Source organism: Salmo salar, chromosome ssa27 (assembly GCF_905237065.1).
Source record: "Salmo salar chromosome ssa27, Ssal_v3.1, whole genome shotgun sequence".
In the NCBI taxonomy this organism is placed as follows: Eukaryota; Metazoa; Chordata; class Actinopteri; order Salmoniformes; family Salmonidae; genus Salmo; species Salmo salar.
Window position 1 is genome coordinate 8,275,553 of NC_059468.1, and position 20,646 is coordinate 8,296,198.

The window sequence follows — 20,646 nt, forward strand, 5'->3', positions numbered from 1 at the left end:
TCCTTCCAGTTCTCCGCTGCCAATGACTGGAACGAACTACAAACATCCCTGAAACTGGAAACACTTATCTCCCTCACTAGCTTTAAGCACCAGCTCTCAGCAGCTCACAGATCACTGCACCTGTACATAGCCCATCTATAATTTAGCCCAAACAACTACCCCTTCCCCTACTGTATTTATTTATTTTGCTCTACTTTGCACTTTCTTCCACAACAAATCTACCATTCCAGTGTTTTACTTGCTATATTGTATTTACTTTGCAACCATGGCCTTTTTTGCCTTTACCTCCGTTATCTTACCTCGTTTGCTCACATTGTATATACACTTATTTTCCTACTGTATTATTGACTGTATGTTTGTTTTATTCCATGTGTAACTCTGTGTTGTATGTGTCGAACTGCTTTGCTTTATCTTGGCCAGGTCGCAATTGTAAATGAGAACTTGTTCTCAACTTGCCTACCTGGTTAAATAAAGGTTAAATAAAAATATTATAACCATAATTATTTACCAATATTTAATGTGACCCTTTATATTCCAAAACAACAGTTATCCAGTGACCCTCCTCACACTTGCTTTCTAAAACTGTACCTTGAAAACGTCCAAGTATTGCCACACCAGCAGAATGAGATGAGCCATGGCTAAGAATGATCTTGTCACCCCATTGTGAAGTCCATCATTTTAAGTCAGCATCTGAGGAATGCAAAAGCGTAAAGAAGTCTTTACAAAACATAGAAATATCCTTGGGTTTTACATTGTTGCGTAAACCTCTGATGTTCAAGGATAAAAAGGAAAGAGAGATGTTGAATGAGGAGAGTATCTGAGAAAGTTGTCTAGAATAAACAGGGACCCTGAATAATATAAAAGTTGCATAAGACCTTCAACATTAACTTGATGAACGGTCACGAACATATAAATGGATAGTTTGTTTTATAACACATCTTTCTATTAACAGTTTACGTCTTCAATTGAATTCTCAAACTTAAAATAAATAACTGAAGTCTAATCAATCCATATGAAAAAAGTGTTTACGGTAGTTCATGTTTACAGAGAGAACTTACCATGGCAAACAATATGGCCCAAAACGATATAAATTCGTAGAGCATCAATCAGTCAGTCACGTAGCTCCACCCTGTGGCCGTCAATGACCGCAAACCCCCCGCGAAAGAAAGCTTTTATTCCCCTGTATCTTGCCTCGTCGACCTGTGGCCGCATCTTTGCATGGGCATCCCTGTCGCGCTTGCTTAAGTCTTCTGCAAAGCGAATGCCTTTTTCCCTACAGATCGGCGGCAGCTTCGCAGCTCTCCGCACCTCGTCTCATGTTCAGTCTCAGCCCCCATTGGCGCTCGTATTGGTCCTGTTCAGCACGGACTGTGCGCAGCTCCTCATTTTCTTTTCAGGGCATCAACTTTATTTTTCAACCGTTTCATGTCCGTAGTGATATCCTTAATGCCTGTTGCATTAAACTGTAGATTTGAAAACGTTTGCAATCAAGAGGGTATTTTTATGAATCCTCTCATCAAAGCAATTCAGCTGAATAGCTTGCGCGTCAAATTTCTTGTTTAAAACCTGGATTGCCGCTATGATTGTTTCATTGGTGATAGGCTGTGGTAGTTGAGTTTGCCTGGCGTCACTTTCTCGTAGTCGAGCTTGAGGGGTTTCGAAGGGGTTATTTGAAGACTAATTCATCCAACCGTGGTACTGTTTTTTTATGGGGGTGTGTCAAAATTCTCCATATGGTCTACATTATCCTCCTCGGTTACGAAGGCTCCCTCAATTTTTGCTAGCTTCTATCTCCGCTAACGCTACTAGCGAATGCTGATTTCTTGCTAGCTAGTCTTGGCTGAACTTGCTTGAAGTATAACAAAGTGGAAAGTGATGTTCGAAAAACCACCAAATTAATTTAAAGAAAATAAATGTAATTTCAACTGTGTTCGTCAAACTCAAATTAGGGCTTGAATTCAATTAAACGTTTTCAGGACCTCAATTTAATGCGACGGGGTGGGTTGGTAACATGCATAGACTAAACTGATTTTTTTGTTTTGTTTACTGTACTTGTAATTAATGTTAACCATAGTTATGTTCTAGTAACAGAATATCAAGGGCATTTGTCAGGCCAAACATTATAGTATTGGAATCTGAACTGAACGCTGTATCTCTCTGTAGGAGCTGAGAGCGACATTGTCCTCGTTGCGCAGACCTGGCGAGAAGACATACACTCAACGATGCCGCCTTTTCATTGGAAACCTTCCCAACGATATCTCAGATGACACATTCAAGAAGCTGTTTGCGAAGTATGGCGAGCCCAGTGAGATTTTCATCAACAAAAACAAAGGCTTTGGCTTCATACGCCTCGTAAGTGCACTACCCTAGTTAACATAAACATTGTCCTTTTGGTGGTTATAAACATTGTAATTTTTTATCTTGCCTTGTCTAGTTAAAATTAAGACGCATTTCTACCATTCCAGGAATCCCGTGCATTGGCTGAGATAGCTAAAGCTGAGCTGGATGATGTACCCATGAAAGGCAGACCGCTTCGGGTGCGTTTTGCGACTCACTCGGCTGCACTGTCTGTGAAGAACTTATCACCTTTTGTTTCCAATGAGCTACTGGAGGAGGCCTTTTCCCAGTTTGGAGTGGTAGAGAGGGCTGTGGTAATTGTAGATGATCGCGGGCGCTCCACTGGCAAGGGCATTGTCGAATTTGCCTCTAAACCTGCTGCACGAAAGGCCCTGGATCGTTGCAATGATGGAGTCTTCTTGCTCACCACGTAAGTGATTTATATGAATTTGGTACCATTCAGTAGAACATGAAATGCAAATGAAGCTTTCTCCTAAATGCTCACATGCTGTAATTAATTGATACTTTTGATGTCTTAGGTCACCTCGTCCAATCGTTGTTGAGCCCCTTGAACAATACGATGATGAGGATGGTCTACCAGAGAAACTGGCACAGAAGAACCACAACTATCATAAGTAACCCTCACCTCATATAACTAAATAGCCTTAACTCAATAGCATATGGCTTTTTGTGTTATTACCCCACCCACAGCATTCCTTTGCGACGTTCATATTGAGGTATTTATTTTTCACATAAAAAAGATAAATGTATTTAACCTTTATTTCACTAGCAAGTCAGTTAAGAATAAATTCTTATTTACAATGGAACAATGGGTAAACTGCCTTGTTCAGGGGCAGAATGGCAGATTTTTACCTTGTGACCTCGGGATTCGATCTAGCAACCTTTCGGTTACTGGCTCAACGCTCTAACCACTGGGCTAATTTCTCTTCCATCTCCACACAATACCCCATAATGACAAAGCGAAAACGGGTTTAGACATTTTTGCTTATGTATTAAAAATAAAGATGCCTTATTTACATAAGTATTCAGACCCTTTGCTATGAGACTCGGATCAAACTGGTATTGAGTCAGTGTGCGGGGATACAGGCTAGTTGAGGTAGTCTGTATATGTAGGTGGTAGTGAACTGACTATGCATAGGTAACAAACAAGCAGCAGTGTACAAAGGGGGGGTGGGGTCGTCAATGTAAATTGTCCGGTGGTGATTTTATGAATTGTTCAGCAGTCTTAAGGCTTGGAGGTAGAAGCTGTTGAGGTGCCTTTTTGTCCTAGACTTTGCGCTCCAGTACCGCTTGCTGTGCGGTAGCAGAGAAAAGTCTATGACTTGGGTGACTGGAGTCTCTGACATTTTTATGGGCTTTCCTCTGACATAGCCTATTGTATAGGTCCTGGATGGCAGGAAGTTTGGCCACAGTGATGTACTGGGCTTTACACACTACCCTCTAGCGCCTTACGGTCAGATGCCGAGCAGTTGCCATACCAAGCGGTGATGCAACCGGTCAGGATGCTCTTGATGGTGCAGCTGTAGAACCTTTTGAGGATCTGGGGACCCATGCCAAATCCTTTCAGTCTCCCCAGGGGGGAAAGGTTTTGTCGTGCCCGCTTCACAACTGTCTTTATGTTTGGACTATGATAGTTCGTTGGTGATGTGGACACCAAGGAACTTTAAACTCTCGACCCGCTCCATTACAGCCCCGTCGATTTTAATGGGGGGCCTTTTCGGCCCGCCTTTTTCTGGAGTCCACGATCAGCTCCTTTGTCTTGCTCAAATTGAGGGAGAGGTTGCTGTCCTGGCACCACACTGCCAGTTCTGACCTCCTCCCTATAGGCCGTCTCATCGTTGTCGGTGATCAGGCCTACCGCTGTTGTGTTGTCAGTAAACTTAATGATGACGTTGGAGTCGTGTTTGGCCATGCGGTCGTGGGCGAACAGGGAATACAGGAGGGTAGTAAGTACACACCCCTGAGGGGTAGAGGTCGACCGACTAATCAGAATGGCCGATTTAATTAGGGCCTATTTCAAGTTTTCATAACAATCGGTAATCAGCATTTTTGGACACCGATTATGGCTGATTACATTGCACTCCACGAGGAGACTGCGTGGCAGGCTGACTACCTGTTATGCGAGTGCAGCAAGGAGCCAAGGTAAGTTGCTAGCTAGCATTAAACGTATCTTATAAAAAAACTATCAATCTTATTAACATAATCACAAGTTAACTACACATGGTTGATATTACTAGTTTATCTAGCTTGTCCTGCATTGCATATAATCGATGCGGTGCCTGTTAATTTATCATTGAATCATAGCCTACTTCGCCAAACGGGTGATTTAACAAGCACATTTGTGAAAAAAGCACTGTCATTGCACCAATGTGTACCTAACCATAAACATCTCCTTTCTTAAAATCAATACACAAGTATATATTTTTAAACCTGGATATTTAGTTAAAAGAAATTCATGTTACCAGGAAATATTAAACTAGGGAAATTGTGTCACTTCTCTTGTGTTCATTGCACGCAGAGTCGGGGTATATGCAACAGTTTGGACCGCCTGGCTCGTTGCGAACTAATTTGCCAGAATTTTACGTAATTATGACATTGGAGGTTGCGCAATGTAACAAGAATATTTAGACTTATGGATGCCACCCGTTAGATAAAATACGGAACCGTTCCGTATTTCACTGAAAGAAGAAACGTTTTATTTTCAAAATGGTAGTTTCCGGATTTGACCATATTAATGACCTACGGCTCGTATTTCTGTGTGTTATTATGTTATAATTAAGTCTATGATTTGATAGAGCAGTCTGACTGAGCGGTGGTAGACAGCAGCAGGCTCGTAAGCATTCATTCAAACAGCACTGTCGTGCGTTTGCCAGCAGCTCTTTGCGATGCTTCAAGCATTGCTCTGTTTATGACTTCAAGCCTATCAACTCCCGAGATTAGGCTGGTGTAACCGATGTGAAATGGTTAGCGGAGTGCGTGCTAATAGCATTTCAAACGTCACTCAATCTGAGACTTGGAGTAGTTGTTCCCCTTGCTCTGCAAGGGCCGCAGCTTTTTTGGAGCGATGGGCAACGATGCTTCGAGGGTGGCTGTTGTCGGTGTGTTCCTGGTTCGAGCCCAGGTAGGAGCGAGGAGAGGGACGGAAGCTATACTGTTATACTGGCAATACTAAAGTGCCTATAAGAACATCCAATAGTCAAAGGTATATGAAATGCAAATGGTATAGAGAAATAGTCGTATAATCCTTATAATAACCTCAACCTAAAACTTCTTACCTGGGAATATTTAAGACTCATGTTAAAAAGAACCACCAGCTTTCATATGTTCTCATGTTCTGAGCAAGGAACTTAAACGTTAGCTTTCTTACATGGCACATATTGCACTTTTACTTCTCCAACACTTTGTTTTTGCATTATTTAAACCAAATTGAACATGTTTCATTATTTATTTGAGGCTAAATTGATTTTATTGATGTATTATTAGTTAAAATAAGTGTTCATTCAGTATTGTTGTAATTGTCATTATTACAAATAAATAAATAAAAAAACGGCCGATTTATCGGTATCGTTTTTTTGGGGGGGGGGGTCCTCCAATAATCGGTATCTGCGTTGAAAAATCATAATCGGTCGACCTTGCCTACTCTTACCACCTGGGGGTTGCCTGTCAGGAAGTCCAGGACCTAGTTGCAGAGGGAGGTGTTTAATCCCAGAGTCCTTAGCTTAGTGCCCACAAAGCTCATCACTATGGTGTTGAACGCTGAGCTGTAGTCAATGAACAGCATTCTCACATAGGTGTTCCTTTTGTCCAGGTGGGAAAGGGCAGTGTTGAATGCGATAGAGATTGCGTCATCTGTTGGGGCGGTATGTGAATTGGAGTTGGTCTAGGGTGTCTGGGAGGATGCTGTTGATGTGAGCCATGACCAGCCTTTCAAAGCACTTCATGGCTACCAATGTGAGTGCCACAGGGCGGTAATCATTTAGGCAGGTTACCTTCGCTTCCTTGGTCACAGGGACTATGGTGGTCTTCTTGAAACATGTAGGTATTACAGACTCGGTCAGGGAGAGGTTGAAAATGTCAGTGAAGACACTTGACAGTTGGTCCGCGCATGCTTTGAGTACACGTCCTAGTAATCCGTCTGGCCCATCTGCTTTGAATGGTGACCTGTTTAAAGGTTTTGTTCACACCGCCGACATCACACAATCATCCAGAACAATTGGTGCTCTCGTGCATGCTTCAGTGTTGCTTGCCTCGAAGCGAGCATAAAAGGCATTTACCTTGTCTGGTAGGCTCGAGTCACTGGGCAGCTCGCGTCTGGGTTTCCCTTTGTAGTCTGAAATAGTTTTAACGCCCTACCACATCCGATGAGCATCAGAGCCGGTGTAGTATGATTCAATCTTAATCCTGTATTGATGCTTTGCTTGTTTTATGGTTTGTCTGAGGGCATAGCGGGATTACTTTTAAGCGTCCGGATTAGTCTCCCGCTCCTTGAAAGCGTCAGCTCTACCCTTAAGCTCGATGCAGATGTTGCCTGTAATCTATGGCCTCTGGTTGGGATATGTACATACAGTCACTGTGGGGACGACGTCATCAATGCACTTATTGATGAAGCCAGTGACTGATGTGGTGTACTCCTCAATGCTATTGAATGAATCCCGGAACATATTCCAGTCTGTGCTAGCAAAACAGTCCTGTGGTGTAGCATCCGCGTCATCTGTCCACTTCCGTATTGAGGAAGTCATTGGTACTTTCTGCTTTAGTTTTTGCTTGTAAGCAGGAATCAGGAGGATGTAATTATAGTCAGATTTGCCAAATGTCGCGCGGGGGAGAGCTTTGTATGCATCTCTGTGTGTTGAGTAAAGGTGGTCTAGGATATTTTTTTTCTTCCCTGGTTGCACAAAATTTGGTGAAACTGATTTAACTTTGCCTGCATTAAAGTCCCTGGCCACTAGGAGCACCGCTTCTGGGTCAGCATTTTCTTCTTTGCTAATGGCCTTACAGCTTCTACTGTTGTGCCGGTGCATAGAAAATCCCGCTAGCTCTATTGTCCATATCTTTGTTCAGCCACGTCTCGGTGAAACGTAAAGTTCGTTTTTAATGTCCAGTTGGTAGGATAATCTTAATCGTAGGTCACCAATTTTATTTTCCAATGATTGCACGTTAGCAATCATTTGAATTGAAATTGGGCTCCGGTGCATCCTGTTTCTTGATGTTTCCACAACTTGATTGGAGTCCACCTGTGGTAAATTAAATTGACTGGACATGAATGAATGAAAGGCACACGCTTGTCTAAGGTCCCACAGTTGACAGTGCATGTCAGAGCCAAAACATGCCATGAGGTTGAAGGAATTGTCTGTAGAGCTCCGAGACAGGATTGTGTCTGCAGCATTGAAGGTCCCCAAGAACACAGTGGCCTCCATCATTCTTAAGTGGAAGAAGTTTGGAACCACCAAGACTCTTCCTAGAACTGGCTGCACGGCCGAACTGAGCTATTGGGTGAGGAGGGCCTTCGTCAGGGAGGTGACCAAGAACCCGATGGTCACTGACACAGCCCCAGAGTTCCTCTGTGGAGATGGGAGAACCTTCGAGAAGGACAAGCATTTCTGCAGCATTCCACCAATCAGGCTTTTATGGTAGTGGCCAGACGTAAGCCACTCCTCACTAAAAGGCACATGACTGTCTGCTTGGAGTTTGCCAAAAGGCAGCTAAAAGACTGACTATGAGAAACAAGATCTGGTATGATTAAACCAAGATTGAACGCTTAGGCCTAAATGACAAGCGTCACTTCAGGAGGAAACCTGGCACTATCCCTACGGTGAAGCACGGTGGTTGCAGCATCATGCTGTGGGGATGTTTTTCAGGGACTAGGAGACTAGTCAGGATTGAGGCAAAGATGAATGGAGCAAAGTACAGAGGTGTCCTTGATGAAAACCCCCTCCAGAGCACTCAGGACCTCCGACTGGGGTGACGGTTCGTCTTCCAACAGGACAATGACCGTAAGCACACAGCCAAGATGATGCGGGAGTGGCTTCGGGACAAGTCTCTGAATGTCCTTGAGTGGCCCAGCCAGAGCCCGGACTTGAACCCGATCGAACATCTCTGGACAGACCTGAAGATAGCTGTGCGGCGACGCTCCCCATCCAACCTGACAGATCTTGAGAGGATCTGCAGAGAACTGTGGTGTGCCAAGCTTGTAACGTCATACCCAACGAAGACTCAAGGCTGTAAGCGCTGCCAGGGGTGCTTCAACAAAGTACTGAGTAAAGGGTCTGAATACTTCTGTAACTGTGATATAATTTTTTTTTACTTGCTAAAATTTCTTAATACATTTTAAAATAAGGCTGTAATGTAACAAAGTGGAAAAGTGAAGGTGTCTGAATACTTTACGAATGCAATGTATATTATGGACACGTCTTCCAATGATCTTCTGTGTAGAAAAAAACCCTTACCTTCAATTAACTCTTTTGTAGTTTGTGAGCGCCATAGAGCAAAACATGCTCATAAAAGAGTGTCTGCTTTTCTTTCATAGATGGCTTTTAAGTTTGTATAAAAGACCTGGCCCGGGCCTCTTCAGGATCCTCCCTTATTTCACAAACACCTCTCTAGCTCAGCCCCCCTGTTAACCATGCATGGCCACTATCAATGGATTCAGAAGAAATGGACGAATCCAATGGTACAACCCAAAAGTCTGTAGCTCAAACACACAATGTTTAAATGGGGTTAGAAGTCAAAACACGCCTCCCGAGTGGCGCAGCAGTCTAAAACACTGCATCCCAGTGCTTGAGGCGTCACTACAGATCCAGGCTCAAAGCCGGGCTGTGTTGCAGCCGGCTCTCGACCGGGAGACCCATGAGGCGGCGCACAATTGGCCCAGCGTCATCCGAGTTAGGGGAGGGTTTGGCCGGCCGGGATGTCCTTGTCCCATCGCTGTAGCGACTCCTGTGGCGGGCTGGGCGCATGCACGCTGACACGGTTGCCAGATGCACAGCGTTTCCTCCGACACATTGATGCGGCTGGCTTCCAGGTTAATAAGCGAGCAGTGTCTAGAAGCAGTGCTGTTTGGCAGGGTTGTGTTTTGGAGGACGCATGGCTCTCTACCTTCGCCTCACCCGAGTCTGTACGGGAGTTGCAGCAACGGGACTAGACTGTAAGTGCCAATTGGATATCACGAAATTGGGGAGGGAAAGGGATAAAAAGCACCCACCCCAAAAAAGTCCAAACGTGCCTCCAGTACAGTGTGGACTCATTGGGGTAAAGTCACTGAGGGGTGTTTACCAGAGGTCCGGGGGTTGGGTTAGCAGATACCACAGTTGTTAAAAACCCATTGTGGTTGATTTTTCAGAAAATGATTACCCCCTCTTAAGTACTGCTTTTTGTTGTATGTCTTGGTTACAAGTTGGTTTCTATTCGAACACCTGCAGGGAGCGGGAGGAGCCACCCAGGTTTGCCCGTCCTGGCACGTTTGAGTTTGAATACTCTAAGCGTTGGAAGTCCCTGGACGACATGGAGAAGCAGCAGCGCCAGCAAGTGGAGAAGAACATCCGCGAAGCCCGCGAGAAACTGGAGGGCGAGATGGACGATGCTTTCCATGTGCACCAGGCCAACATGATCCGCCAAGGCAAGCTTAACTGGACAGAGACAACCACTTCTCAAAATGGAAGGCTAGTTAGATGTTGCAGTGTCTTACATGTATGTTCGTACACTGTTTTAGATCTGCTGAGGCGTGAGGAGGAGCTACGACGCATGGAGGAGATGCACAGTGCAGAGATGCAGAAGAGGAAAGAGATGCAGCTCAGGTATTGAAACTTGTTTGAATAACTGTTTAACACACAATTTATTGGAGTGTTACTAAAACGTGGCAGTGTGCTTTACAGGCAGGAGGAGGAACGTCGCATACGTGAGGAGGAGACGCTCCGCCAGAGGGAGATTGAGGAGCAAATCCGGCGCAAGCGGGAGGAGGCCTACAGAAGTGGGAACTTCATGGACAATGTAAGCTGAGCAGAGTACCATATCACCATTCAGACCTTGACATTTGCATTTGAGGTGTTCTTACGGTTTTGATTTCACAGAGGGATATGAGAATGACTCAGGGTGGTGCCATGGGCATGGCTGGTGAGTTGTGAATCTTTATATTTTTAATGATTTTGTAAAAAAAATAAAAACAAAAAAAAAAGTTATTTTCAGCTTGTTTTGAAATTAGAGTAAGAAGTTTGAGACTGCTTTATAAACATATATGACAACATTGCCCCCTAAGGGCTGCCGTGACTCATTGTAATGTTTGACATGTTGTCCCTACTAGACAATCAATTTGGCTCACCCAACCAGAAGTTCCCCATGGGACTCCAAGGCATGGGGGGACCCAGTCCTGGGGGAGCCATGATGCCCAACGAAATGGTAATGTATTCCAAATGGAGTAGAAGACTATTAGGGCACAGTTGGGGGTGGGTTCATTCACTGGTTGCTGTAGTTGTCATCTGGGAGAGTGAAGTGGATGGTTTTTCTCCGGTCGGCCCAGGTTCGAAGCTTGTGTGCTGACGATGTAGGCGTCTGTACCATGTCGAGATTAAATTTGTGCGTAGCAGTTTTCAGCAACAGCATGTCCCGTCAGTTCCTCCACTCTTACAGCCTGTTTTTCAGCTGAAAATAATCAACCTGTACTAAACCCAGTGAATTGCTTTCTTAAAGCTCCTACTTTGTGTAATAGACATATTGCAAGCCCTGTCTTGTGTGAGCCAGACAGGCACATTTTCTTGGCAAGTGGAAAGATGTCACCTGGCAGCGTTTTTATTTGGTGGAAAACCTTTTTAGTTGAAACACTTTCCCATACTGTCATTGAACTTCAAGCGATCACATGAAATAGTGTAGATGGTGTCTCGGTGTAACCTGGAAGTATTTTTCGGGGCTTCAGTGTGAAAAGTGAACTTCCTGCGATGTTCTCTTGTGGCGTGGCGGCAGTTTTAACATTTTCCCAGCCACCACCTTGTCCAAGCAATTCAAATGAGGGGTTTTAGTGCAGGTTGCTTTTTGAAGCAAACATGTCTCTTGACATAACATTAAGCTAATGAGTAAGCTCTTTTAGTGCAACTTGATTAACACAATAGGAATAACTGATGGTGACAGGCATTGCCCTGGGACTGCTTGCTGGATACCTGTACTATTTGTACCCTGTGGGTGAAATAATGCCCAGAATGTGATTAAGGCATCCACATTAGGCCTATGGCAGGCAGGTGTATTAATGTCCTTTTGTGTTATAGGTTACATACAATTAGTAAGTTGACCAGTTAGATGTCTGGTTGGTAACTTAGAAATTGTCTGACGCAAAGCTGTTCAAGTCCATTAAAATGGATATAGCTTGTGCTTTGTATAAGTTGTTATACTGTCAAGGATATATCAATTAATGTAATGGAACACAGCCATTTTGACATGGCAAACGATCTGACAGAAAAACAACACAGCTGGTTGGCTGTTTTCGCAATGGGTGAGCAGTTATTGGTATTCAATACTGGATTGTACAGTTTGACAACGTATCTGGTGTATTTCTAAATGATAGCACCACGTCCGTTTTTTTCTGTTCTTCACTGCAAGCAATGCAGTATGAACCCAACTTTTAGTGCAGTGATCGCAGAGATCCTCTTACCCAGAATGTAAGATGGCTAGTAGACATGTTACTGGCTAGACATGTTACTGGCTAGACTAGCTGGTCTTGCCGCGACACACATGGAAGCTATGACAAATCAGGATCCATTTAGTCAAGTTCACAGTAGAACTACCATTAATCGGCCAAGTATTTATTCGTTTGAACAAAAGGGCTGATACGGCTACGCCTACCTTACCTAAGCCTGCCTTTTTTAGGCAAATTGTGTCCAAATAGAATGAACAATTAATACATACTTTTTACACCATGTGCCTAGGTCAACATACCTGTAAGTGATAACTCATTTTGAGTTTGGGCATTTTAAATTGTATAACTTGGCTTAATTCAAACAAGTGTTCTGAAAATGGGGGGGGGGGGGGCTCTGTCTGCAAATTTGTAGAACACCTTAAAGGAGAATTTTCCTATTTCTAAAGTCAATCTCTATTTTTGATTTAAATGGAATGTTCTAGAAGGGTCCAGACAACTTTTTTTATTTTGTACATTTTGGCTTGTTTTTGACACTTACCCAAGCTGCGATAACACTTCTTGATTGCTTGTTGTGCCATATCGGGTCACAGAAAAGATGGTAACAAAAGTACTCATGTATTTTAAGAAATGGACATGCTCTCAGTGTAGTTGTATAGGTCTTCAGATGTACACATGAAATTGTGTTATTCTGATTTTTTTTTAACATTATAATCAAGGGTTGGAATCGGTTCAGGGAACAGAACCGAAAACCAGAAAATTGAAGAATTTCAGGGAACAGACTGCAAACTGGAACCAGAAGTGATCTATGCTGTTCTGGAACAGAACCGTTATTCTAAAAGCATGGGAACTGGTTAATAATGTAATTTTACGTTCTGGGCATTTTTTCCCCCGTCCCACAATAATTAGAACAAAGCTCCTATGCAAAGCCTTTATTGAAACTTATTCCAGCATCTGCCTGCCAGCTGGAAATCTGTGCGTGTGTTGTCCTTCTCCTCTGAAGAATAGGTTAGATACTGTAGCCTACTGATGATGTCAAAAGCATGATTTGGAAATTAGGGAGATGTTTAAAAGAATGGATTCGCTTTTTCAATGCTAGTTAACCTCTATGGGCTAGGTGGGACGCTAGCGTGCCACCCGTGGTGCACTCCATCAACAGCAGGTGCATTTCAAGAGCGGCAAATTTGAATCCAAATAAATGTCAAAATTCAAATTTTTCAAACATACAACTATTTTACACCCTTTGAAAGATAAACATCTCCTTAATCTAACCACGTTTTACGATTTCAAAAAGGTTTTACGGCGAAAGCATAAATTTAGAGTATGTTAGGACAGTACATTTACAAGAGTTGTGTGTAATGTTTTGTCAAGTCAAAGACAGGGTCACCAAAACCATAAAACCAGCTAAAATGATGCACTAACCTTTTACAATCTCCATCAGATGACACTCCTAGGACATTATGTTAGACAATGCATGCATTTTTAGTTCTATCAAGTTCATATTTATATCCAAAAACAGCGTTTTACTATGGCATTGATGTTGAGGAAATCGTTTCCCTCCAATAACCGGCAGTCAAGTCAGCGTCACAAATTAAATAATTAAAATTAGAAAACATTGGTAAAATATTATATTGTCATTTAAAGAATTATAGATTTACATCTCTTGAACGCAATCAACTTGCCAGATTTAAAAATAACCTTACTGGGAAATCACACTTTGCAATAATCTGAGCACTGCGCCCAGAAAAATACGCGTTGCGATACAGACTAGACGTCATGTTGGGGAGATCTAAAATCGAAAATACTATGTAAATAATCCATTACCTTTGATTCTCTTCATCAGATGTCACTTCCAGGTATCACAGGTCCATAACGAATGTAGTTTTGTTCAAAAAAGCTCATCATTTATGTCCAAAAATCTCCGTCTTGTTAGCACATGATCTAAGCCAGCCGGACTTCTCGTCATGAACGAGGGGAAAAAATATATTTACGTTCGTTCAAACATGTCAAACGTTGTATAGCATAAATCATTAGGGCCTTTTTTAACCAGAACATGAATAATATTCAAGGTGGACGAATGCATACTCTTTTATAACGTATTGGAACGAGGGTACCCAACATGAACTCGCGCCAGGTGTCTAATGGGACATCATCGTTCCATGGCTCTTGTTCGGTCAGATCTCCCTCCAGAAGACTCAAAACACTTTGTAAAGGCTGGTGACATCTAGTGGAAGCAATAGGAAGTGCCAAAATATTCCTCAGCCCCTGTGTTTTTCAATGGGATAGGTTTAAAGGTAATACAACACATCAGGTATCCACTTCCTGTCAGAAAATGTCTCAGGGTTTTGCCTGCCAAATGAGTTCTGTTATACTCACAGACACCATTCAAACAGTTTTAGAAACGTTAGAGTGTTTTCTATCCATATATAATAAGTATATGCATATTCTAGTTACTGGGTAGGATTAGTAACCAGATTAAATCGGGTACATTTTTTTATCCAGACGTGCAAATGCTGCCCCCTAGCCCTAACAGGTTAAGTTCGGTACTATATAACGTTTCACATTGTATTTATTAAAGCTGCAGTAATGAACCTTTTGGGCGACATTACCGAATTAACATAGAAATGTGTTAGAGATTTGTCATTCTCATTGAAAGTACGTCTAAGAAGCGGTAGATCTGTTCTATCTATGCTTCTCGTTCTTAAGTTTTGTTTTTGCGTCTTACTTTCAGGTTTGTTCACCAGCTTGAATACAATACTTTTGCTTCTAGAATTTTTTTTTTTTTGTTGCAGCGGTTTAGATGGTACAGTGATTATCTGTACTTGCTTGTTTTGTCACAAACTGAAATTAGGCTTTTAGCAACCAGGAATTGGAGCGTAGGGTGTCTTTAACTACAGTAAAGTAAGACGTGTTTTTATTTTCTAGCGCTGCACTGCGCACAGAAGCTTGCTAGCTAACGTTTGCTCTGGTCCAACGTTAAACCAACTCAGAAGTTCAGACATTCAAAGTCCCTCCATAGAAGCCACTCCTCCGTAGGTATAGTTCTGTGGGCGTAATTCAGATCATGCATGTGATAAGATGCCCAGCGCTTCAAGGCAAGCTTCCTCATCCTCTCTCCGTTTCTCCTCATTTAAGTTGCATCTCGCACCCTTCACTGTGACTGGTAGCACAGTGTGTTTCTTTAATTATGATTAAACCATGCTGTTTACGGCAAAATCGAATTTGCTTTTAACGACTTTACTATACAGATTAACTCGCTGACCCGTTCAATAGCAAGCTGCTCTATCCGCACTGATTGAAGTAATTTGTCGCACTAAATTTAAAACATTTCAGGGGTTTAACCAATTAAGTGTAATCTGTGATCCCAATTAAAACAATAAGTAGTAATGCTACATACTCACATTTTAAAAGGTGAGATTTTACCCTTTATGTTCACAGATTGATTAATAAGCATAAGCGTTTTGGTCGGTACCAGAACCTTGCAGGGGACTTTACAGCTAGAAGGTTTTAAAAAGGAACAAAAGAACTATATGAACCTGCCGTTGTTTATGGTTTTGCTGGTTGGAGCAGTGGAATGGAACAAAGAAGAGAAAAAATGATATATTCAGAACGAAACGATTGGGGAATTAATTTGGGTTCCAACCCATGGCTTCTAATCCATTTTGGTTTAGTTCCCCATGCAGCTGTGCAATGCCGAGCGTGTCCCTGTAGTGCACGGACATTGACAGCGCAGCACCGCTGGTAGAAGAATGTCTGGAGTCCCAAGAAAATGTAATGTAACGTTGCGGATAAAGTTGGGAATGATACCATGTCATGTGTACAACATCTAAAGACCTACATCCCTATACTTGCAGTGTCTGTTTCTAAAAGGACATTTGGGTATTTGTTTTAGTTTGTTTATTTTGCATGCCCTGAGACTGAGCAATGAGGAAGTGAATTGCAGCTGCTGCACTATTCTCAAAAACAAGCCAAATCGCTAGTGTGTAGACCCTATAACATGCCATTTACATAAAAAATGTAGCACTTAAGAATCATAACATTGTGTTGTGCAGGAGCAGGGTGACCGTTTTGTATGTGTGTGTGTGTGTGTGTGTGTGTGTGTGTGTGTGTGTGTGTATATATAAAATGAACCAAGGTCTTTTTGGTCCAGGAACTTAGATCAGGATTTGCCACAAACGCTGTGAAACTTCAGTGAAAAGAGTCTTAACCAGTGTTGGCCTCATTTGCCCAACTGACGGCATATTAACACATATGTGACGCATAGTAAATTGTAGAAGGTTTGGTCGGCGAAATGGCACTATAAAGCATTGACCAACCAAATAACATGGCAGGATTAGGCCAATGAACATCTATTTGAATTAGGCCTAGTCTATGGTGAGCCGGTAGACTCAAGCTTGTAGTTTGTAATGTGAAATTCATTCCCGCCTTATGTTCAGTTTTTTTACTAAGGCCATGAAAGTTAAGTTTAACAACTGGGCAAGACTTGATGTAGGCTCATTGATTAAAATAATATATTTCCCATTTTTATTGCCATTTGGAAGACCAGCAATACTGTAGTTGTTCAGTATTACTTGTGTAATTAAGCAATGGAGGCAAGACGAGCAACAATGGGGTTACAGCTATATTGGAAAATAGGCCTGATATAAGTCTCCTTTTTAAAGCGTTTAAGAAAGTGGAAGTATAGCACTGAAGTGCATTTATCAACTGACCAGTCTGGCCAACCTGTACATTTTGGCATTGAACTTAATCTTTGAGCTTTCGGGCCATAGCAAACTGTCAGGCTTCCCCTAAATGCTCCATATGATGCCAGTAGTGAGTGAGTGTAGCCCAGCCTTTGGCATGCACAGCAAACTACGGTAGGACATAACTAACGAAAACATTACCCTTTCTTCCTTCTCCGTATGTTACCTGTGGCACCTGTGGATCTGCGTATTGGAACTATTTCAACGAACGTTTCCCTTGGACATGCCTCCTGCTGTTTATTTTTTATTTTGTCATGGCTCTCAAACAAAACCAACTCTCTTTCTACCCCCCCTTACTTCTCCCCTGAATATGGACTTGAACTGCGTGCCATCGCACTGCCTTCCCCTCACCCCCTCAATCTGCTTCCTTGGTATGGTTGTTGATCCCTGTAGCGAAACGAGCGGAACTTCCCTCAGGGAGGCCGGGGGGCAATGGGTCCTAACAACCAAGGGTTTGGCAGGGTCCGTGAGGAGTTTGATGGGCCTGCCAAGAAGCCCCGCTTTTAAATCTTTTCAGTGTCCCTCATAGCAGTGTTTTTGTGTAGATTCTCTGAACATCTTCACATTGAGTCATTGTTATATTTAAGTTGAAAGTGTTCTTACACTTTAGGTTTTTCCTTTTTGATTTTGTATTTGTAGTGTGAAATTGATGAATTGGTCACTCTCAGTAATCACATAGCGCTATCCCACCTATGTATAACTTTCTTTCCAGTTGTATCGTGCTCGTGTCGTAAATGGTGATAAATGTAAAATTTTCTCACCTTTCTATGGCTGTGTTTTGTGCCATTTAAGATTTGAACTAAAACCATGTAACTTTACAATAAAGACCTAGTTTGGTTCTTTCCAAACCTTCTTAAAGTTTATTTTAACCCAATTTTCAGTCGTTATCCTAAACAAGCCCAGCAAGAGTTGACAAGCCTTTTTCCCTAGAGGTTTATTATGTTGGACGCTGGGGGTGAACAGCAACTTTATAATGTAAATGATCACCATGTGAACTAAATGGAACAACATATGCATACTGGACAGTATTGATAAAGAAAGTTTACTTTTTAGAGCACAATTAGGCCTAGTAGAAATGGTACTTTTGGGGCCCAATTTTGACAACGGAAATGAGCAGTGCTGGTGTCAAACGCGATTAATGCTTCTAGAATTGTTTATAAAAATTCCAGGTATTTTTTTATTTTTTTTAAATGCCCTTGGACTTTTGCGACTTAAATTAAGAATTGTTTTAAGAGTATAATTTTTGTCTAGCCCTAATTGAAGTGTTATGGTTTTTGACAACTGTGCTGTTTTCTTTGCGTTGACAAAAAGGTAGTATGTTTGGCTCGTGTATTGTTCCCAAGTCAGCTACATGTTATTGAACAGAGGTTGAAAGTCCTCTTTGACCACATTTAACATCTCAAAGCAGCACTTGATTCATCCACTGTCTCTTGATATTGCATCATTCAATCTGTTTAATTGGAATGTATGTATCATACACGGGAATGTATGAAAACGATTTAAGAATGTTACCCAAAATAATCCCAGTTTCAGCCACTGTCTTGACCGATGTTCTTAGGTCATAATTCAAATGGCCATGTTATTATGAGAAACGGGAACTGTGAGAGAAGTGGTAGCCTTCAAGCTATCGTAGAACTTTTCAGCCTTCCGCTTTGTCCATTTTATTTATGGCTCCTTCGCTGAATTTCTTTAGTGTCTTTCATAGCCTAAGCTCTGATAAACCAACAGGGATGTGAAGTGATTCATTCCATTGACTATAGTCACTTTGAAGTTTCACATGAACAGATTGGACAACTAGGTCTGAAACATCATTAAAGGGATAGCTTGGGGTTTTAGCAATAAAGCCCTTTATCAACTTCCCCAGAGTCTGATTAATTTGTGCCTACCATTTTACGTCCATTAAGAATAAAGTTAGAGGTAGTTTCGTGAGGCAGTGCTAGCTTAGTGCAAAGATGAATTTTTGAGGATGCTAGCTGTACCTGGACTTCCAGTCCTTGCGCTAAGCTAGTTAGCATTTGCTCCCAAAACGACCTCTTCTACTGGACGCAGAGACGAACTTGTGACCACCATTTTACGTCTGACTGGGGAAGTATATAAAGGGCTTCATTGCTAAAACCCCAAGTTATCCCTTTTAGGATTAGGGCACATTGTTTAGAAACTGTCAAGGTTATCTTTCACACATTTATGAAGATGTTGAGATATGAAAACGCCAGCCCTTTGCAACAAATTTTCTTGATTTTTAAGACTGCTTGATTAGGTCTCTAAATCTGTGAAATTTAAGACAAAGCACACCAAAGGGTAGATACGTCAGCGATGTAAGCAACAACAAAAAAAAAATATAATTACCAAGAAAGCTACAGAGAATGGAGAACATTTTCCGTGTAGTTACATTTTTATTTATTGAAGATCAAACTTGTGCTCCTACGAGTTGTTTAAAAATAATCTCATCCATATTTTTTACATCGGTATTGAAATTGCACTAGTAACTGTGTACTTGAACTCAATAGGTTCTTAGTATTTTTGTCAATTTCAAACTCAACAATTACAGCACAAAGATTGATCGTGGTTGTGCTCAATGTTACTCAAATGACTACAAACATTCAGTTGTTTATCAAAACAGTTGTCTAAACAAATACTGATTGGATACCTTAACAAAAGTAATGTAAACCATAAAACATTCAATGTTGTTCCTGTATGTTTGTTTTGTGTACATTTCTTTTTTGACAGGTTTGGCCACTTTAAAGATTGCCGTGTGTAAGGAGACATTTCTAAAACAAGAAGTCCTAGGCCTAACTGAGTCGCACTTAATACAGTTTACTCCCGTGACTTGTCTTACACAGACCAACCTGATGAAGAGTCTTGCCTTATTGAAGAGTTTTCAGCAGTTTTCAGTAATGTAACAGGATACCAGTTGGTGAAATTGTTGTTTGATTAACAGAACAGTAAATGGCAACCCACTGTGACTGAAATCGGAACTGACACCCCATCTAATATTCTAACTGGGTGTTGTCAACGTGTCTAGGCGATTTGGAAGACAATGAATGAAGCCAGTTTGCCAGAATGGCTGAATAACAAGAAGGCTGGATCTGGCAGTGTTTCTTAGGGTGTATGTTTCTAGGTGAACTCTTTTAGTCAGCTCTTCCTGGACTACTCACCAAGTTGGTCAACTTGCTATACTCATGTTGACCTACTGTCAACTCGGTGGGATCTAGGCCTAGAAGTAGCAATGTACTGGGAAAGAAAGATCAGACATTTTAAATGAAATTTCAACTCAATCTCTGGTGATCTTATGTTAACAAAGGAAATGACCACGGTTGCTTTATTTGAGCCTTTTGGCCTTTGTTTACAGGCAGCCCAATTCTGATGTTTTCCCCACTAATTACTCTTTCGACCAATCGCATCAGATCTTTTCAGAGCTCATCTGATTGGTCAAAAGACTAATTAGTGGGTGGTGAAGTTTTAAGAATTGGGCTGCCTGCCTAAACGCAGCCATATCATACTGTTCGCAGATGGAATCACAGATCAGGACACAAACTAATGGTTAAAATAAATGTAGCTAGCTTTGTTTATGCACCTGTAGTGGGAATGTAGATCACCCCTTAGTTGGTTTTGTTTGTGTTGTCCTGGCTTTATGTGGATTATTGAAGTACTCTGAAATAGTTGTCAGACTTGTATAACCGATGGAAGTCTATGGTAGAACTTCCCCTTATTCCCCGTCACCCTTCAGCAGACTGAGGAGACCTGCGTACCTATAAGGAGCGAGAAGCTTGTCTTTGTCAAGTGTCTTGAGTGCATGGGCGTGCAGTAGCTGTGCAATAAAGTCCAACAGCCAGCCTGCCCCATTCCACAGTAGAGGCTCCAAGTAAAGGCTCCGGCAGTTGGTTACGTTGAGGATCAGTAGTTCTGCAGAAGTCAGTGGACAGTAGAGCC

At 42.0% G+C, this 20,646-nt stretch overlaps 1 protein-coding gene across 2 annotated transcripts in view; it reads left to right on the forward strand.

The window, feature by feature from the left end:
- sfpq (splicing factor proline/glutamine rich (polypyrimidine tract binding protein associated)) overlaps window positions 1-20,646 on the forward strand; it is a 33,648-nt gene that overhangs the window by 5,559 nt on the left and 7,443 nt on the right. The window contains 9 exon segments of one of the 2 annotated variants that reach the window (NM_001139868.1): window positions 2,164-2,352; window positions 2,466-2,767; window positions 2,877-2,972; window positions 9,777-9,973; window positions 10,067-10,151; window positions 10,230-10,344; window positions 10,425-10,467; window positions 10,655-10,749; window positions 17,110-17,564. In NM_001139868.1, coding sequence (NP_001133340.1) covers window positions 2,164-2,352; window positions 2,466-2,767; window positions 2,877-2,972; window positions 9,777-9,973; window positions 10,067-10,151; window positions 10,230-10,344; window positions 10,425-10,467; window positions 10,655-10,749; window positions 17,110-17,223 — 1,236 coding nt within the window. In that variant the 3' untranslated portion in view covers window positions 17,224-17,564. 2 annotated transcript variants of the gene reach the window in all.